At 40.0% G+C, this 18358-nt stretch overlaps 1 protein-coding gene across 2 annotated transcripts in view; it reads right to left on the bottom strand.

The window, feature by feature from the left end:
• Positions 1–18358, bottom strand: part of sos2 (son of sevenless homolog 2 (Drosophila)) — a 41331-nt gene that overhangs the window by 10498 nt on the left and 12475 nt on the right. For both annotated transcript variants that reach the window (XM_016676264.1, XM_007561856.2), the window contains 9 exons: positions 14226–14351; positions 13973–14104; positions 13604–13768; positions 13316–13522; positions 9527–9670; positions 8700–8810; positions 2547–2645; positions 821–948; positions 29–684 (listed from right to left, as the gene is read on the bottom strand). In XM_016676264.1, the coding sequence (XP_016531750.1) occupies positions 29–684; positions 821–948; positions 2547–2645; positions 8700–8810; positions 9527–9670; positions 13316–13522; positions 13604–13768; positions 13973–14104; positions 14226–14351 (1768 nt within the window). The remainder of the gene's footprint in view (positions 1–28; positions 685–820; positions 949–2546; positions 2646–8699; positions 8811–9526; positions 9671–13315; positions 13523–13603; positions 13769–13972; positions 14105–14225; positions 14352–18358) is intronic.

Below are 18358 nucleotides of genomic sequence, written 5' to 3'. Positions count from 1 at the left end.
GCTTGCTGAATGGCCTGCAGCAGCTTACCAGCATACATGTGGTAGGTGAGCCTCTCTATGAGCTTGACCACGGTGCCGGCCTTGATGATGGGGATGCCAGTCTTGCTCTGCACTCGGTCCTCGAACACGATGTTCTCCTCCGAGTCCTGCACGGCGAACTGGTAGACCTCCGGCGAGGGCAGCCTGAGCGGACGCTGCTGCTCCTCCGTCTGCAGGATGGAGTCCAACATGCGGTCTAACGTGGAGCGGTACTGAAGCGCCATCAGCGCCGCCATCCAGTTCGCCTTCTCCTCCGCTGTCCGTGCGCAGAAAACCGCAGAGTTTTCGTCTTTGAAAATGAGTTCGAACGCATGCTGCAGCTCCTGGGAGTCCTCGCGGTCCACAATGCGGATCTTCCGCAGCACGAACTTCTCTTTGAGGCGGTACTCCGCGCCGCTGCCGGACCCCGGCAGCCGCGAGCTCTGATTGGCCTTGCAGCTGATCATGAGGCCGTCGAACAGGAAGTTGTGTCTCTCGTGCTTGGCGCCGGCTCGTATGAGCGTCCCCTCGGTGATGAACTCGTTGCAGCACTGGCCGATGTCTTTCCCCTCCCAGCCGTCGATGCTCTTCTGGATCTCGATCATTCGCTTGATGGCCAGCTGCTTGCCGCGTACCTGCCGGCTGTAGCGGCGGTAAATGGCCTCGCTGGGGGAAAAGACAAAAATATACCAACGAATCAAAAGAGACAATCTGGTAGCATGACGCTTTGGTGTAAATACGTGCAATAAATGAACTCGGCCAATGAGAGGCAAGCGTTTCCATCCTGTGGGCAGGAACGTACACAGGTTTACGACGAGGCTGGTGCTTGACGTAGATGCGCTCCACACTGGACTGCAGGTTAAGCAAGGCAGTAATCGCCTGTTTCAGACATTCTCTGTCGTCTTGTTCTTTGCTACGTTCCTGGAGTTGCTGTAAAAGAGACGGAAAGAGAAACGCATTACTATAACTCACGATATCAATCAAAATATACCGGCAGATGTTTGGCATGAGAAACGATGCTGCAGAAGAACAATGGCTCTGCAACTCTAATAATCTCTAACACAATAAATGAGTTTACCTTTCAGCGCAAGAGAACAGAATGTGACGCGTTTGATGCCAACAGGAAAAGTGTTTCAGTCTTACCGCTCACCAAGAGGCTCCGACTTTAAAAACACGACTTACCGGGTCCGTCCTCACGCTCGTGTTTTCAACAACAGTAAGACGGTGAGAGTCTTAAGCTACAGCCAAAATATCAGTGGGAAAAGAGACTCTCTCTCTGCACTTTGAGGTTTGATTTCATCCTATTCATTCATTCAAGGATTGTAAAACGAAGACGACAAAATTTTATTGGCCTTGTTTCTAGTGTTTATAGCACAGGTGTCAAACTTAAGGCCCGGGAGCCAAATCTGGCCCGCCGTAGCTTTTTATGTGGCCCTCTGGACTCCAAATTACATCAATAAGTCCTTCCAGTTTTTCACAAATTTGAAAAAAAAAAATCAACAAATTTCCACATTTTTTTCCTGATTTTACTGCAAATTTTCTCAAAATTGGTCAAAAACATTGAATCGGCAACTGAGACGGCGAGTGACAAAGAGTCACATTTAACATCATACATTAGCACAAATATTGTAAAAAAATATATTTAAAACATTTCTTAATATTCTCCACAAAATCTGTAATTTTGATTGCAAAAAAAAAAAAAAAAATCAATCACAAAACCCTGGCGGAAAAGCTATCGATTGATATTTAACATTTTTATTGGTTTTATCAAGAGATTCTGGTACAACCGGCCCTTTAATAACATTCAACTGAAATGAGACAAAATTAACTTACAATTACAGTAAAAATTAGGAGGTCATTATAAGTCGATAATTCCTTAATATTGATTAAACCGTATTGATTATTTTCTTTATAACTAGTACTTTTCTCATTAACTTTAAGGAATTATTGACTTAAACCAAGCTCATATCATACAAAGTTTCTTGTATGTTGGTTTGGTCTTACTAGACCAAAAACAATTAGCAACATTTTGTGTTTTTGCCGTGTATTTCTGTGGCCTTACAGAGAAAACTCATGACTGACCAAAACAAAAGTGGACAAAGTTCCCCCCCAAATTATCTGGGTTATTAATCAACACTTTAACTACGAAAGGAAAATCAGAAACCGCTTACAACGAAAGGATTTCACATTTTACAGTGTAATCAATATTAGATAAATTATGTCTAAATAAAAAGAGAAGAGCCGTCTTTGAATAATATTTAATTAATCCAGTTAAGATGACAAAATATATTTTTTATACTGTATTTTAATTTTAACTGATTTTGTTAAGGATCAGACTTGCAGATTTTTGTCTGTTTTTAACAGATTTGAACATCAAGTGTTTTCTAAAGTATTAAAATCACATTTTTCCCTTTTTTTATTACTGTTAAAAGCTGACCACTATATATTAGAATAACTCTGAACGCAGCATGCAAAAACCAAAAAATTTTTTTAAAAGGGAACAATAAAGTGTTATAATGAGTGCATACCTGCAGTAGCTCAAAGTAGTGCAGACAGTGGTACACTGGAACCTTCATCAGCTGGGGAAGGACATACTGAACGCACTCCTTAAAACCTCCCGTATTAGACTGCAGACAGAAAAGAGAGTAGTTAGAAATGTTGGAAATAAACAGGCATGGTAGTATTTTGAACTTCTGCACAAAAAAACGGCTTAATTATCAACCAAAATAAAATCCAAACAGTGACCAAAAGTAGCTTTTATTACTCTGTCACTTTTGTTTTCTAAATGAATTCAGTCTGGTGTGTTTCCACATGACTGCAGGGGGTCAAGGAGAGAAGTGAAAGCTAAATAACTTTTTTTTTAACTTGAGGATAAAATGAAAACATACAAAACACACACAGGCCATGTAAATGTTTCAGTGTGAGACTGCCAGAGAGGACGAGCGAGCCGGCACGATGACTGTCTGGGTGGGGCCAAAGTATCCACTTTAATCTTTGATCCCCTGATAAATGACTCAGAATCAATATCCCTGTACTTAGACTCCACAGCGGCAGCTACAGCGTCTGGCTGGGGAGGAAGAGTCTGGCTCATGGAAAACAAAGGCTTCAGCTGCCCGATGCGCCTTGACGGACCGCGGGAAAACGGCGAGCGGAGAAGGAACGAAACCGCGCATTTTTACTGCGCAACCTGCAGGGAAGTACTGACAACGGCCTGCATGTTTCCAAGAATACGGTTTTATTACGGTCAAATGTGAAATGACATCACATCCTCCTGATTGGGCAGAAAAGGGCCGAGGCTTTCCACATGTTCATTTTACAAGTTTTTATTATTTAGCAGCTACTAATGATCAAGCATTTTCTAAAGTGGTGCTATGTGACTGCATTTAATAAAACTCGTTATCTACTAAAGGAATTCCTTTGTTTGTTTGCATTTCAAAAAATTAAATATATATATATATATATATATATATAAAATAATCAGAATGTGCCATATTTAAAAAGTTGATTAATCGTCAGAATGATCAATATAATAGTTAAATTAATTATTAGCTGCAGCCCAAGTTTCTGTCTTTATTTGGTTTTCTTTTAGACTACCTTGCATATGTTTTCAAACCCACAAACATTTTCACATTTAAACTCCAAGCAACCACAAACTTGAGTCTCTAACAGATTTTATGGAACCGGTTTGAACACAGACACAGAATTACAAAGCGGAAAGGAAATAACCAGCTCAAACTTTCAGTCTCATCGTTGGGGAGGAACTGGTATGGAAATCTGGGCCAATATCGGTGTCAGATATTAATATTGCTCTACGGACGTTGCACATATTTCTACACATTTCAACAACATGAAAAACTGACTCTGCTTCAGCTAAACCCCCTACAACCCTGAATCACTGTCACATGACCAAACAAAAACCACATGGCCGCCTCCTGCCCTGTCCTGAAACACAGGAAACACAAGATGACGGAAATAAACACCAGTCCTATAAGTTGTCACTTATCAGACTGATAAATTCATCGATATATCAATTTTTATCATTCATATTTATCATATTCTTTCTGAAACTCCTAAGTAAAGGTCGGATTTGTGGACAGAACAGCAAATAGTTGTCTGTGGATGATCACAGATCCTCCAGAGTTACTGACGGCCGTCTCAACTCCTCGGTTTAACTACACGTAACATTCGTTTTAAAAACACACAGTAGTTCTGCACTGATTTGTGTTCCTCGCATCACACTGAAGGTCGTCAGACTCAAGAAAGAAAATGTGGAAAAAGTTGCTTGAAAAGCAAAATATAAGGACAGAGATATCTTAATACTCCTTTCTCTTTGTGTTGATTGTCGTCACACCTGAGCATGCAGGCTGGAATAATAAAATGTGATGTTGGTGAATGTCACAGGATCCTACTTTCCTTCATGCATCGTCCAGCTGCCACTATTCTAGGATGCATCTTCACACACACACGTTTTAAATTAAAGCATTTTTATGAGTGCTACACATAGGCCTCTCACAATAATCAATAAATCAATTAATCACATGATAAATTAAAACAAACTCAATAACTTCCCTTGGCGTGATTTATCGTTTTTCTCTTTCTGCCATAAACGAGATGACAAAAGACTTTTTGAGAATAATTTTGTTTTCTGAGACTTCATAATTCATTTTATTTGTCGTTTCTGTTGTTTTGTTTATTTGTTTTGGAGGTTTAAAACGTCTTCCAGTCCCAGTGCTAAAAGTTAATTAGAATTTAACGTTTACTGATGTTTCAGAATGCGTTTCTGCATAATTATTATTATGCCATCATCATTATGTTACTTAAAAATGGTGTCAAAGAAACAATGTTATCGTTTATCGCGATAACTTCTGGAACAATTTATCGCCCAGCAAAATTTGTTATTGCGACAGACCTATCTATACATCAAGTCAAGCTTAAAAAAGAGCATCTATAATTGTAAACGTATCTCAAATATAATCAAAAGACAGAAAGCTACATAAAACTCTGAACACAATGTTCCTGTGACACTCTGAGGCTCAGTTCTGGTCTTTTGACATCACTTCGATACGAGATGAGCTTTGAGTCGTTGGCACCCCACCGCTCTCCCTCCTCAGGAGAGAAATTGCGAGCAGTGTGCCTGACTGTTCTATTTTTAAAAGCCGATGTAATTTACCCACAATACCAGACGGATCAGAGAGCAGCGGCTTGGAGGCTGACAGACGCATCCATCTGACAGCCAGGGAGGGAGAGAGAGGTGGCTGGTCATAGGAGCGTACGCAACGAGACAACAGATGAGGGGAGGAAGAGGCGGCTGATGATGTCACTGCCTCATGTTTGAACACTGTTACAGCAAAAGCTGCGATGTGTATTCAGTAAGGCTGTGTTCACACTGCAGCCTGAAGTGACCCAATTCCGATTTTTTGTCAAGTTAGATTTTTTTGCAGGGTCGTTCACACTTCCAAAAAAACCCAGACCTGAACTCCAAACGGCCTGAAAGTGTCCCGCATGCGCAGTAGAGGGCGCAATAGCGTCAGAGTTCTCAGTGTTCTGCCAACCGCCATAAAAAGAAGAAGTGCTCAGTGTTTGCTGAAGTAAACATGGAAGCTAACGGTGGAGCTTAGCTTACATATTTGAAGTTGTTATCCGGACGGAGCAGCATATTAACAACTTAATCCTCATTGTAGTCCAATAATCCATCATGGTTTTTGTTTTTCTTCCCTCGGGCGCGTATCGGGACGCAAAATAGTGACATTTGTCAAACATCAAGGACGTTCAGGAAGGATAGACTGAATGGGATTGTTGAGCAATCTGATGGCCAGTGGGAGACGGCTATTTCTGAGTCTGGCTGTTCTGCAGCGGATGCGAAGGAATCTCCTGCCAGATGCCAACCGGATGAACAGACCATGGAGAGGACGGGTGGAATCAAAGAGGATCTGGTTAGGTCTGGTTAAGAAGCATCTGTGTACAATGCTCTGGACAGGGGGAAGTGGAGTCCCAAAGATGATCTCTGCTGTCTTCACGACTCTTTTCAGTGACTTCCAGTCTGAGACCTTGCAGCTCCCAGACCAGATGGAGATACTGCTGGTCAGCAGGCTCTGAATGGTTCCTCTGCAGAAGGTGAAGAGGATGAAAGGAGGGAGGGAAGCCCTTGTCATTTGTCTCAGAAAGTGAAGTGATAAGGTGACCAGCAAAGGTCATCTGCAATGTGAATGTGACCTGGACAATAGGTCACATTTGAATCGGATACATATCGGATATCCAAGTGGCCCGGGTCGCATTCCAAAAGAATTCGACCTGTGCTGTTCAGATTGTCATGAAAATATCAGATACAGGTTGCATTACGTCAAAAATAAATAAATAAATAAATAAATAAATCGGAATTGGGTCACTTTAGGCCATCTCCACCCCCATGCTGACTTAGAGCAATCATCTCCCAATCATTACAGGGCACTTGTCAGCAACTGATCAATCAGCGTTCAAAGTACTACGACATTATTGACAGTATCTATCATAGGAAACACGCTGCAGTCAGAGAGATGTTGAGGAAAATAATAGATAATCACGGATAATCAGTTGTCAGTGGGGAATATGCAATCCTCACAGCCGTTACCCAGGAAGTGTAGAGGGCGGAATACAATTGATTACATTTCCAAAATCAAAAATGAGTCTGGAATAACGCAAGAAATGGATCGTAGATTGCAGTCCACCTCACGTCCAGTTGAATGAAACGGATGGAGGGGAACTACCACGTTAGTAAACACCGTGAAGGTAACAGGTAATAAACATCGCATTTTCTAACATAACGCACTTACTGATAGCGACGTGCTAACGACTCACGGCTCGCTGCTAACAACTCACGGCTAAGCGTCAAATAAACACAACTCAGTTAAACTAAAGCGATGCTAAACATCTAATCATTTCCAGATCAATAAGTGAAGGTAGTTATGCTGGATTTTACGCGTGTAGATTCCAACGGTAGCTCTGGCAGCATGAAAACAGACTGCGCTAACTGCTACATTGGCATTCAAACATCGTCTCATGCTACTGTTTATTTCTAAACATCTTCCTCAAGGCAGATTTTCACAAACCGGTATTATTTAAGTCATTACTCACCCATTTTGTACGTGCAAAGGGGATCCCACAGCGTTCCCACTCACATCAAATGTGACTTTTTTTTTCCCCTCTCGGGATTTATCGTTGATTTCTCCGTTATTTCCCGCTAATAACCTTACAGACCTGATGTAGGACTAGTTACAGAATTTTCTTGCCCGCTGTCTTTGCCTCAGTGTTTGTTTATAAGGCAAAATGACACAAAAATGTCTCAGGTAACTCATCGAGGTCCGTTACGTCTCCCTTAGTAACAGCTGGGTTGTCGGAGGACAGTTCCATTTCCGCTAGGGGGCGGGGCCAGCGTCATGTGACTCTGTGACCTCATAGGCCTCTGTGACTTCCAAGTCACAGAGGTCTATGAGGTCACAGAGGTCTGTGAGGTCACAAACCTCACAGACCTCACAGAGACGTGACATCACAAAGGTCTGTGACGTCACAACGGCTAGTGAGATTTTAAAAATCTCTACAAATAAAAGAAATCTGAAATTTGAAGGCTCTTGCAGTCAACCCCTCTTTACTCTGATGGCTCCAAATAAAATCGATTGCCATCCACTTATCTTGAAAAGCCATTAAAGTCATAACTTTAGAAGAAAAAATAATGCATGGGTTTCAAAATGTTAGAAAACCTGATAAGTGTGGCTAGTTTTTTTCCTAATTTTTAAACCATTATGCACTAGTGTGACAAAATGCTGTCGCCTGTGTGACAGTTTTTCTTTAATCAATACAACAAGGTAAAATTAAAAGCATATTTTTAACTCCCCGTGCTCGCCGTCTTTCACGCGAAGCGTACGTGAAAATAAACACCGGGTGAGAGTATTCAGGGCACGGTGGCTAACTGGGGTCTGACTGGTGGTAAACGCAGTGAGGCTTCAATCTGAGCCACAACACCGTTGAAGTACACACAGTCTGCTGTTCTCCTTTTGACTTCAATAAGCGCATGAAAAGATACAGAGAGAGCTCCATTTATATATGTATACAATAAATGAGAAGTAGGCATTTCAGGTAATAGGCTTGAAACGAGCAGAAAATTGTCCCGTTTCGTAAATACTGTTACACTAAGTGGGGTTGAAACCCTGCGATGCTTCACTTAGCCACAATAGTCTCTGGCCTGAGAAAACAACAGCAAATATTTCATCTTCAAAGGCTGCCAAACTGCACCCCACCGGGCCCATTTCAATGCTATTCTCGCGAGGAATGTCCAAATAAAACAAAACGGCGGCAGAGAATCAAGCGTACAGACAGGACGGTGAAATATGTCATGACATGCCTTCGAACCGTATTTTACCCACGCTCAGATCAAAACAGAAGCAGGAACGAGTGCCGAGTGTGATGGGTAATAAGCAACTTTAAGATGCAAGTTCAAACAGCAAAATGAGTTTTTATGAAATGACCAGCAGGTAATGTTGTGCCCTTCAAATGAAAAACATGTCACTGCAGCTTTAATGATGGGGAATTAAAGTAAAGCTGCATTCATTAAAAAAAAAAACCGTTTTTCAGGTTTTTTTTTTTTTATGAATGCGGATAGAAAAATGAAAATGTTCTCTGAGCGGCTGAGCTCCGGTTCAAAACCTCACCCCGAAGTGTTGGCAAACTGTTTGTCTCTGCATCATTTCATGGAAGTGCTCATTGAATTTCTTGCCAAGAATGTCCTGCGACAGGGTCTCGTACGGGTCAAACGCCTGCTCCTGTAAGCACACAGAACGAGCCAGAGCATTACTAATCAAAACACAGCCATTCACGCAGAAATAACCCGCTACTCATGCTGTCATTATATTTAGTCATTTGTGCTGAGCATCTAGCTATTTCTAGTGCACAAATGGTGAGAAAGCAAACATTGCGTTTCATTATCGGCCTTCATTTTGGTAATTACTGACCAAATGTTGGATTTTAACTAACAAATCTTTGACGTAATTTGCAAGCTGATATTAAATATATATAATTTTTTTTACAGGTACGTAGCTTTTATTTGCTCTATTAAAACTCAAATCTGATAGAGTTTCCAGAAAATATCTTTATTTTTGCTTGAACAAAAACATGAAAAACAAGCTAAAAAAAAAGAGGTTATGAAACAGATTTTTATGCTTTTTGGTAAGAGTGGGTGATATAAGTTTGGGATTTTATCACAAATGTTTGTGATAAGAAAGGTCATGATTTAAAAAAAACTATTACTAATTTTTTTTGGTAAATGTATGAATGGCAGGCATCCGTAGCTCCGCAAACACAAATATTGATTATATTTTCAAATTTACTTATATTTATAGATACACTAATGACACAAGCTGAAGAAAATTGCAACAAAAAAAAAAAAAAAAAAAATTCCAGCTCATATCGTCAGTTTTGTTTTTTAATTACCACCAATAATTGACTCAATAACCATTTCCTGATCAATGATGCATGTTACCTCTGCTAGGTCTTCAAAGCAGCTGCCCACCAGCGGATGAGGACTGCCGTCAGCAGTCATCTCCACCGCGTCCTCGATCAGACCCAGGAGCTTCACGGTCAGCTCGTGGATGTCCAAGATGTTGCTGAAGATCACCTCGACATCCTGCAACAACAAAAACAAAAAAACTGGTGAGCTGTGTGAACAATCAGTACTTAGTTTCTCTTTTTTCTAGCTACAGTAACTTGACAGATTTGACAGTGCACCAAAGTGGACAGATCAAGTATATTTGGTCTGATTTTTAGTACAACTATCTTAGTTAGCTTGAAATAAGACAAAACTAACTTACAAGTAACTTTTCAGCAAGATATAGGAATTTGTCTTAAGTTAACGACTCCTCCTTATATTGATAAAAAAGTTATAGTTCCACTGACACATTATTTCACTTATAATAAGCCATTTTTCTCATGTTACAAGTGAAACAATCTGCCATCGGAATCCCACCTTTTTCATCAATATTCAAGAATTACCGACTTAAACTCATATCTTGCTGAAAAGTGAGTTGGTTTTCTTATTTCAAGTGTACCAAGATGAGTGAACCAGAAACTAGACAGAAATACTTGATAAGATTTTGTGTTTTTTTTCAGTGTGTTTAGACGTATTCTGGATGAAACAGTTGAAAGAGAAATCATAATTCACTGTATATTGGGCACATATAGTAAACATACTGGTCTTCTCTGTCCAGTCTTTTCTGCTAGTATTTTTGTTAAACTTGAGGTTATTAAGTTCATCCTCTCCTCCTCCACAAAATGTGATCATCACTTGCTTGAACATCAATCGACAACAAAGGAAATAATTGATATTTAAATAAAAAATGAGCTCAGACATCTTTCCGAGTGAGGTTGTTGGTGATAATAAGACATTATCAATGCACGGCTGTTACAGGCTGTCTGCTGAAAAGCCATTTCTAAATTAAGTCCAAAGCTGTCCATTTCTACCAGAGTTTAACAGGGTCAGAGGGCATCTGAATACTTAATCAGCCATTAGCTTTTTTTTCTCCCCCTTCTTCAAATTACTGCCACTATAAATACAGGCTATTAGAAATGTGACCTTTAACCCTCAGGTAATATTTACATTAGTGTGACAAGTAGCTTTGGAGTGATAATTCAAGTGTTAAATATTTACAATACGTTATTGATTCTTTCTGGAGAATCGATCAGCTAAAAACGGCCGTGCCAGCATAAAATATGAAGCTAATGTTTATTATTAAAGTGAGATTCTAACACAGGACGGCTCTGTATTAACATCAACTTTCTTCCGATCAGCTGATTTTCTCGTCCCTGCAGGACAAATGCGTTTCTCAGTATGATGCTGCCATTACCAGGTTTCTGAGTGGCACTTTGGAAACGGGTGAAAAAAGTTCACTTCTGGTCTGAAGAGCACCTTCATCACACGTTTACTGTTCTCCCTGAACAACTTAGCAACTCGCAAAATTCACTAGAGCTGAAACGATTAATTATTTGAACATAATTGGAACTAATTTGGTAATTAATGCATTGATAATTGGAGTAAAAACAAAAAGTTAAGTAAATTAAGTCAAAACTACAGTATTTTCCGGACTATAAGCAGCACCCCCAAAATAAAAAAATAAAAAAAAACTGTAAAAATCCACATATAAGCCGCACCGGGCTACAAGCTGCATGGTTCAAAGCTTAGGAAAAAAGTAGCAGCTTATAGTCTGGAAAATACGGTTTATATGTATACATTTGCATTTTAAGATAAAAATCACTTGTCTGTCAATATGTTTTACCCAAAACTCCTCAAGTGGCAATTTCTTGATATTCGCCAGGTTGAAATTCACTAAAGGAATGCTGTGTTTTTGCAAATTAGGCAAAAACACATAAATAAAAAGTTTATTTTCTTTTTTAAAAAAGAAAGTGGATTATTTGTTTATTTACATCTTTTAATCCATTTCTAATATTGCATAGAAACGACTTAAGTAGCTTAATGAAAAACCCGTAGAATGTGCCCATTTTTTAAAATCAGATTAATAATCCGATTAATCAGGTTTTTCAGGACTTTCAAAAGTGGATTTCTTCTCGTCACTCTCCTGTAGAGTCCGATTATAAACAATAACAGCATATTCCAAAAAAAGAATAATCACTAAAGAATACGGGGACTCTAAAACTGGGCTGAGTGTTTACAGACTGCCGAAGTCTTAAAAAGCAGCTCTGCCACACCATTATTTAACCGAAGCTCTTTCTCGGCGTCTCTGACGCTCAGGATGATGCCGTATTTCAACAGACATAATTGAGGTTATTCTGGCGGGGGATGCAGATGTTGTTCCTGTCTCAACTTAATTACATGTTCTGTGTTCCTCTGGGCCTCACATAGGTTTACGCTCCTCACCCAGATGATACCACAAATTACCCAACCCAAAATATGCAAAGCCACAGCAATCCATGAAACTCAACTTTCCACTAAGTTCTTCTAAACCTGTACACACTGCACTCCATTTTTATTTATTTTTTTTCTTCAACTGTACTTATCCCTATATGTTTGAAGGAATTTAGCGCTTGAGCCCCATATTAGCCGAGAGAGAGAAAGAGAGAGACATAGAGAGAGAGACAGAGAGAGAGAGACAGAGAGAGAGAGAAAGAGAGAAAGAGAGAGAGGCGACTTTCAGCAGCAAAACAAGAGTTTGCTGCAATCATTGTGTAAACAGAGTGACTCGTGATTGGAAAGGCAGTCCTTATAAAACACAAATTTGACAACATTATAGTCCGTGCTATCAAGTTCTTGGCTGTGAACAAAAAAAATCCCAATTTTGTAGTGGTAAATGGATGTTTTTTTCCATAAAATAAGCCTGTAAGAAAAAGCATATCTGGAAGTTTCAAGTGACTTTTTGATACCAATTCCCAGTTAACAGATTAGAGAGTTGAAGTTTTAATCTTTAAATGATCTCAGAGTGGATTTGGCTTAAATTGTTTGATATTTGGATGTGTGTCCTGAATAAGCTGGATCTGCAGTAAGCTGCTCACAGCTACTTGACTGAAATGAAGCAGAGTAACAATTTCAAATTCGTGTAGCTTTTGGAAAGAATTTTCTAGAAATATTAACGGATTTTCCCCCTTATGTTTTACATCTTATTTGTTCTATATTATTTAATCCATCCTTTACATGTATAATTAGAAGTGAAAAGTGTAAAAACAGTCATCATGGGAATGAGGGCAATTAATTTTGGACCTTAAATGATGCGTTTTAATTGTTTCTCTCCAGGGTTGAACAATCTGATGTATTTATGTACATTTCAGCAACAATAACTGACTGAAAAACGTAAATTTATTGTGCATTTTCTCCAATAAAGATCAAAACTCTACATGCAGACTAAAATAAATACATCATAAAATATTTGTCATTATTATTATTATTATGCTCCAATAGAATATATCTGAACTGGGTTACGAATAGATGAAGCATGAACTACCAGTTTAACCAGTTAGAGTGGAGAAATATCCAGCTTGAGCTAAACCTGAAAACTCATAATACCGAGAAAAAGTATGTTGTCATGAGAAGTGTAGTTTGATAAGAGACATTTAGTGGGGATGCATTTCTGTGTGTACAATTTTGAGAATGAGTGGTGTAGAAAAAAACAACAAATAAATCCAAACTTGTGCATCCAACATGAACCGGACCGTCGGTCCGGGTTTACTTACTCTGATGAGTAAGTAAACCCTTCGAAGGATGTGAGAAATCCCTTCTAAAAGCAATACTACGACGTTTCCACCATCGGCTTAATGTGCTCCTCACCTCATCTGTGAAGACTTTGGGGTGGGACAGGAAATGGTTCCGGAACACTTTAATAATAAGATCGAGCTCCCGCAGATACTGCCGCTCCTCTGCGATTTCAAGCTTCACCAGTTCGTCATACGAAAGCTCCGCGAGCGACAAGGGCTCCTCGGTGAACTGCGACATCACGCCGATGTCCTCCTCCTGGTCGAACATGTCCATCAGCACCTGAACGCAGAGACACGAAACGGAACCGATCAGCAAGGGGCGAGCGAACGCAGCCGCTCCTTCCTCGACGAGGCTCCCCACCTTGTCTGCACACATGGAGACCTTGATGTCCTGCTGGGTGATTTCATAGTGCCGAATGTTGCCGACGTAGTTGCCGGCCAGTTTGAGTATATCTGCTGATATGTATTCAAGTACTGCCACGATGTACAGGGACACATTGTAGTCCACCTTGTAGCCCAGAACCTCCTGATTGGAGAAAAAGTAAAACGCATCAGACGGAGCGAAGCACGTGAACCGATCCACAGGTTGGTTCGAGATCATGCCAAGCTTCTGTCTGAACATGCAGGGTGACGGCTTACTCCGGGGCAATGTCATTAGACAAGTTGCCAAAGCTACCACCTAAACTAGAGGAAAGGGAGAGAGAGAGAGCGGTCAGCTCTGAGTCTTTACCTTAAGTAATGGGTGTATTTTGTCCACAGGGAGAAGCAAGGGGCTTCTTCTCTTGCGTTTCTCAATAGCTGCCTGGGCGTCGTTAATTGCCCACTTATCTATAGGGTGGGGAAAGGTTTTCTGCACACGCTCCTGTCGAAAGGGGAGGCAAGGAGATTCTTCATGTTAAGAGGACAGACACAAGCCTTTTATGGATTAAAAGTTTCCGTCTTTAAGACAGAAATTACCAGGAGAGAGAAAGCAAAGGTCATACCTCTACATCCTGCACCGTGCGAGGCTGGGCCACACACAGCATGTTGAGCAGCTGCAGGATCAGCTCTTCAATGTGCTGCAGGGCATCCTCCTTTGCTTTCAGGGTTGGGTGGACCTGCTCCTGTACCTGAAAGTACGAGACAAGCAGGAGAGAGAGAGAGAGAGAGAGAGAGAGACGGTGAGTGGCAGATTTAGCAATCCAGACTGAAATGCTTAACTTTAGCTTTCTGGGTGAGACGCTGTAAAGAAGCATAAAACTTTGAACAGATTGAAGTTGGGAGTCATTAAAAAGATTTCCAAAGAATCATATTCACATTAGACCAACAAACTATTTAGACTTTTAGTCTTATATTAAATATTAATAGCGAAAATAATTCAACTGGCTACAGGAATGGACTGCTTTATAGCTTTATTGGCCAGTTGGGACTCCTTATTTCGGCTGACAACCCTCTTTAGCACGGATGTCATTACCGAGCGAAGACAACTCAAGGTTACCTCTTCTAAGACAATCCTAAAAAAAGGAGCTCAAAAGAATCAGACATTTGGGAACAGCTAAAGAGTTAATAATTTTCTGCTACATGTTGAGACAAGTCTATGGTTTAATTACGCTGTAAAACAGCAAGAGAGACGGCGAGACTTTTAGCGCCAAACAGGAAGGCTTATCAAAGCCGTAACGTTATTCTGGAGCCCTGCACAGCGTTTCTGCAAGAGGTCTGCCGCCACGTACGGCTGTGGGAACATCCCGACAATAAACTAACAAAGAAGGTACTTTGTTACAACAGCTATATTTAGGAGTCCAAATGTACTGCTATGCAAAAAGTAACAGCATTTATACATATCTTGAAACAAGTTTGACTTGTTGCTTTATTTGGAGCCATATAAAAGAATAAAATACACATTATACCCCAAAGAGAGGAACAGAGAAATGTGTAGTTACACTGAAATATATACAACAGTTCTATATTTAGACAAGACTGAATTTACATTGAAGAGGAGTGAGAAGAAGATTAACTTATTTACTCTCACTCCTTATTCATATAGTATAAATTGTGTGGTTGTCAATGTAATTTCAGATTTAGTAATTTGTCATGTACATATGTTTTTCATGATGCATTTTCTTGTTAATACCACTGCTGTCACTCATATTGTCAAAACCAATTAAATATTTTACTTATACATTTTATGTAATTTATTAATTATATATTTTTCTATTATGAATAGATATATATTTAGTGATTCTATTAAGGAATTTTTTTAATGAGTTTGTGAAACTAACAACAGATTTATCACACAGCAACCAATTGCTGCTACAAAATTAGCTCTTTATTGATGACTGATGCAATAATTACTCATTCTTGTCTATTTTTTGCAAAGTGCACTGCTGTGAAAAGGCTTTATACGAACACAGTGAACTGAATCATTTCTTCAGGTTGACTCACTGACTCGGCTACATCCAAGTATAATTCCCAAAAAGATAAACTGCAGGGTATGAATATTTATGTTTTTGAGACACATTTCTTAACGTAGAGCAATGAAGTTTAAATAAAATATTTAGAGAACTGAAAACCATAGCAAGCAATAAAAAAACAACACAAAAACAGAATGACTTCGCAATTTAATCTGAATGCATGAAAAGACGTAGAGAATCTCTCATTTAGAGAGAGTTTCTGCCACAACAGAAGTAATATTGTGTTGTTTGTATACTTCCATAATGCTTTGGTTGTAGCATTTAAACTACTCCATGTGGAGCTGCCAGGTAAAGGGGGAGTGGTTATCGATGCATCCAGGCGTGAAGGCGTGGCTTCATCAGGTCTGAAATTGCAAAGAAATGAACATCCCACAAATGCCTTCCAGCCTCCCAAAAGTTGTCGTCATCTGGGCTGTGCCCTCACGCAGGAATGCAGTCGGTTGAGATGCTAATATAGCACCAAAGGAGACTTCAAGGAGGAGAAACAAAATATCATGGGGGAAAAAAAAAAAACAGGAGAAGAGGGTTTGATATTTACTCTCACCTTGCAACAGAAAGATCAACAACCACTGACTACGCAAATGATACACAGCTCTACTTTATGACGTCACCAGGTGATTCTGAACCTGTCCAATCACTGAACAGATCAACCTGTGCATGTGCCAAAACTTTTCTCGAGCTGAACAAAAAGAACCTGAAGTTATTATCTTTGGACCTAAAGAGAAACGCACAGCTTCAGTTATTACAACTAAAAACCAGCGATCAGGTCCAACATTTAGGTGTAGTGATGGACTCCGGCCTGAACCTTCGAAGCCACATAAAGACGGTTACAAAGTCAGCCTTCCACCACCTGAAGAACATTTCCAGGATTAGAGGAACCAGAATATCCCAGAAAGATCCAAAGAAACTCATCCATCCATTTATCTTTAGTCATATTGATTACTGCAACATTGTCTTCTCTGGTCTGCCTAACAAATCAATCAAACAGCTGCAGCTGATCCAGAACGCTACTGCTCATGTTCTCACTAAAACCAGGAAGATAGAGCACATAACACCAGTTCTAAAGTCCCTACACTGGCTCCCTGTTGCTTAAAACACTGCTGTTGGTTTAAAAATCACTGAACGCAGGGTTTCCCCCAGTGTATTATAAGCCTGGCGGGCCACCAGGCTTTACTTCTGCCCCCACCAGACTTAGCATTGCTTGTTTATTTAAGTCTTTCTTTAAACGTTTGCATTTATTAAAGACTTTATAGTTGGTGTTCAGGTATTAATCTTCCAATTACACAATTATCAAATGATATTTTAAAATTTCCTGTCAACTTTAAACATTTTTAACTCGAACCCACGACGGACCGCTTGGTGGATGACTGATCTAACATCCAACCACCGGGCTTATTAAGTTTTCTGGGGGAAACTTTGCTGAACGCCTTAGCACCACAATGCTAAGCCGTCCATCAACCTTCCAGACCTCTCAGTCTTCTGGTTCTGCTCTGCATACCCAGAACCAAATGTGGAGATGCAGCATTCTGCTTTTATGTACCACAAATCTGAAACAAACCTCCAGAAAACTGCAAAACAGCCGAAACACTGAGTTCATTTAAATCAAGGCTAAACCCACCTGCTCAGAGCTGCTTTTGAACCATAATAAATGAAACATTGACAAACTTATTTGACATGTAACAATGATTTTGGTGATGGCACTCATCAGAATGTAATGTATGTTATTAGTTTCTCAATAATAACTGTATGATGTTTTTTATTATTGTGGTGTTTTTTTTGACGTAAAGCATTTTGAACTGCCTCGTTGATACACAAATAAACTTGACTTACGGAAACCTGTCGCTTTAGATTTGTAACTGAATTCATACAGTTCAACAGAGCATCATAAACAAAACACTGATATTGGAACAAAGGATTAGTAAAATATCCAGAGGTCACCACTGACTGGGCTTTGAGCATTCTTGCCTCCGAGTTAACGGCGATGCAGCAATGAGCAGGATGTCCTTTCTGTCTACAGTTTGCATTTGGTCGATTGAGATAAAATAACAGAAGGTGGAATTTCACAGCGATTACACATCATCTGTTTAGATTTATAACTTGGTAACTACACTGAGATGCTTCTTAAAACAAGAGCTGGAAACACTGAAACCGCAGTTTGAGGCCTTGTTGCTCATCATTACTGTTTTGATGCACACTCACAAGACCTTCTTGCTATAAATAAGCCACAAGTGTAAACTGTACTGGGGAAAAAATAGATATCAAAGGGGGAAGTAGGTTATGAGATAGATTCTTTCAACCCTGAACAGTCACTTGACTAAATTCCACAGGACACCAGGAGCTGTGAGTCACCGCGCTGAACGGAGGCCTGGAGGAAACCCCCGGAGTTTCACAGAATAATTGTCCCGTTTCTCACAGGCCCGCGACTGACAAGTGGTGTCTATCTACAACAACATCAGGATGGGAGACAAAGGAACCCTAACGCCTGAAACCGAAAGTGGTGGAAAGTGATTTCAAACAAATACTTAAGTCGTGACGGAGTTGAAAGGTATGCAGACCGAGATTCTGCAGAAGCTCCTACTACCGAAACCTTTTTAGAAAAGAGAATATGCAAGATATTTAGGTATTAAGAAACAAAGTATTTACTAAGGGAACTCTGACAGCTACAA

This window comes from Poecilia formosa, unplaced genomic scaffold (genome assembly GCF_000485575.1).
Source record: "Poecilia formosa unplaced genomic scaffold, Poecilia_formosa-5.1.2 Scaffold131, whole genome shotgun sequence".
NCBI classification, from domain to species: Eukaryota; Metazoa; Chordata; class Actinopteri; order Cyprinodontiformes; family Poeciliidae; genus Poecilia; species Poecilia formosa.
The sequence above is the reverse complement of the archived record's forward strand: the minus strand, read 5'-3'. Positions and strand labels throughout refer to the sequence as shown.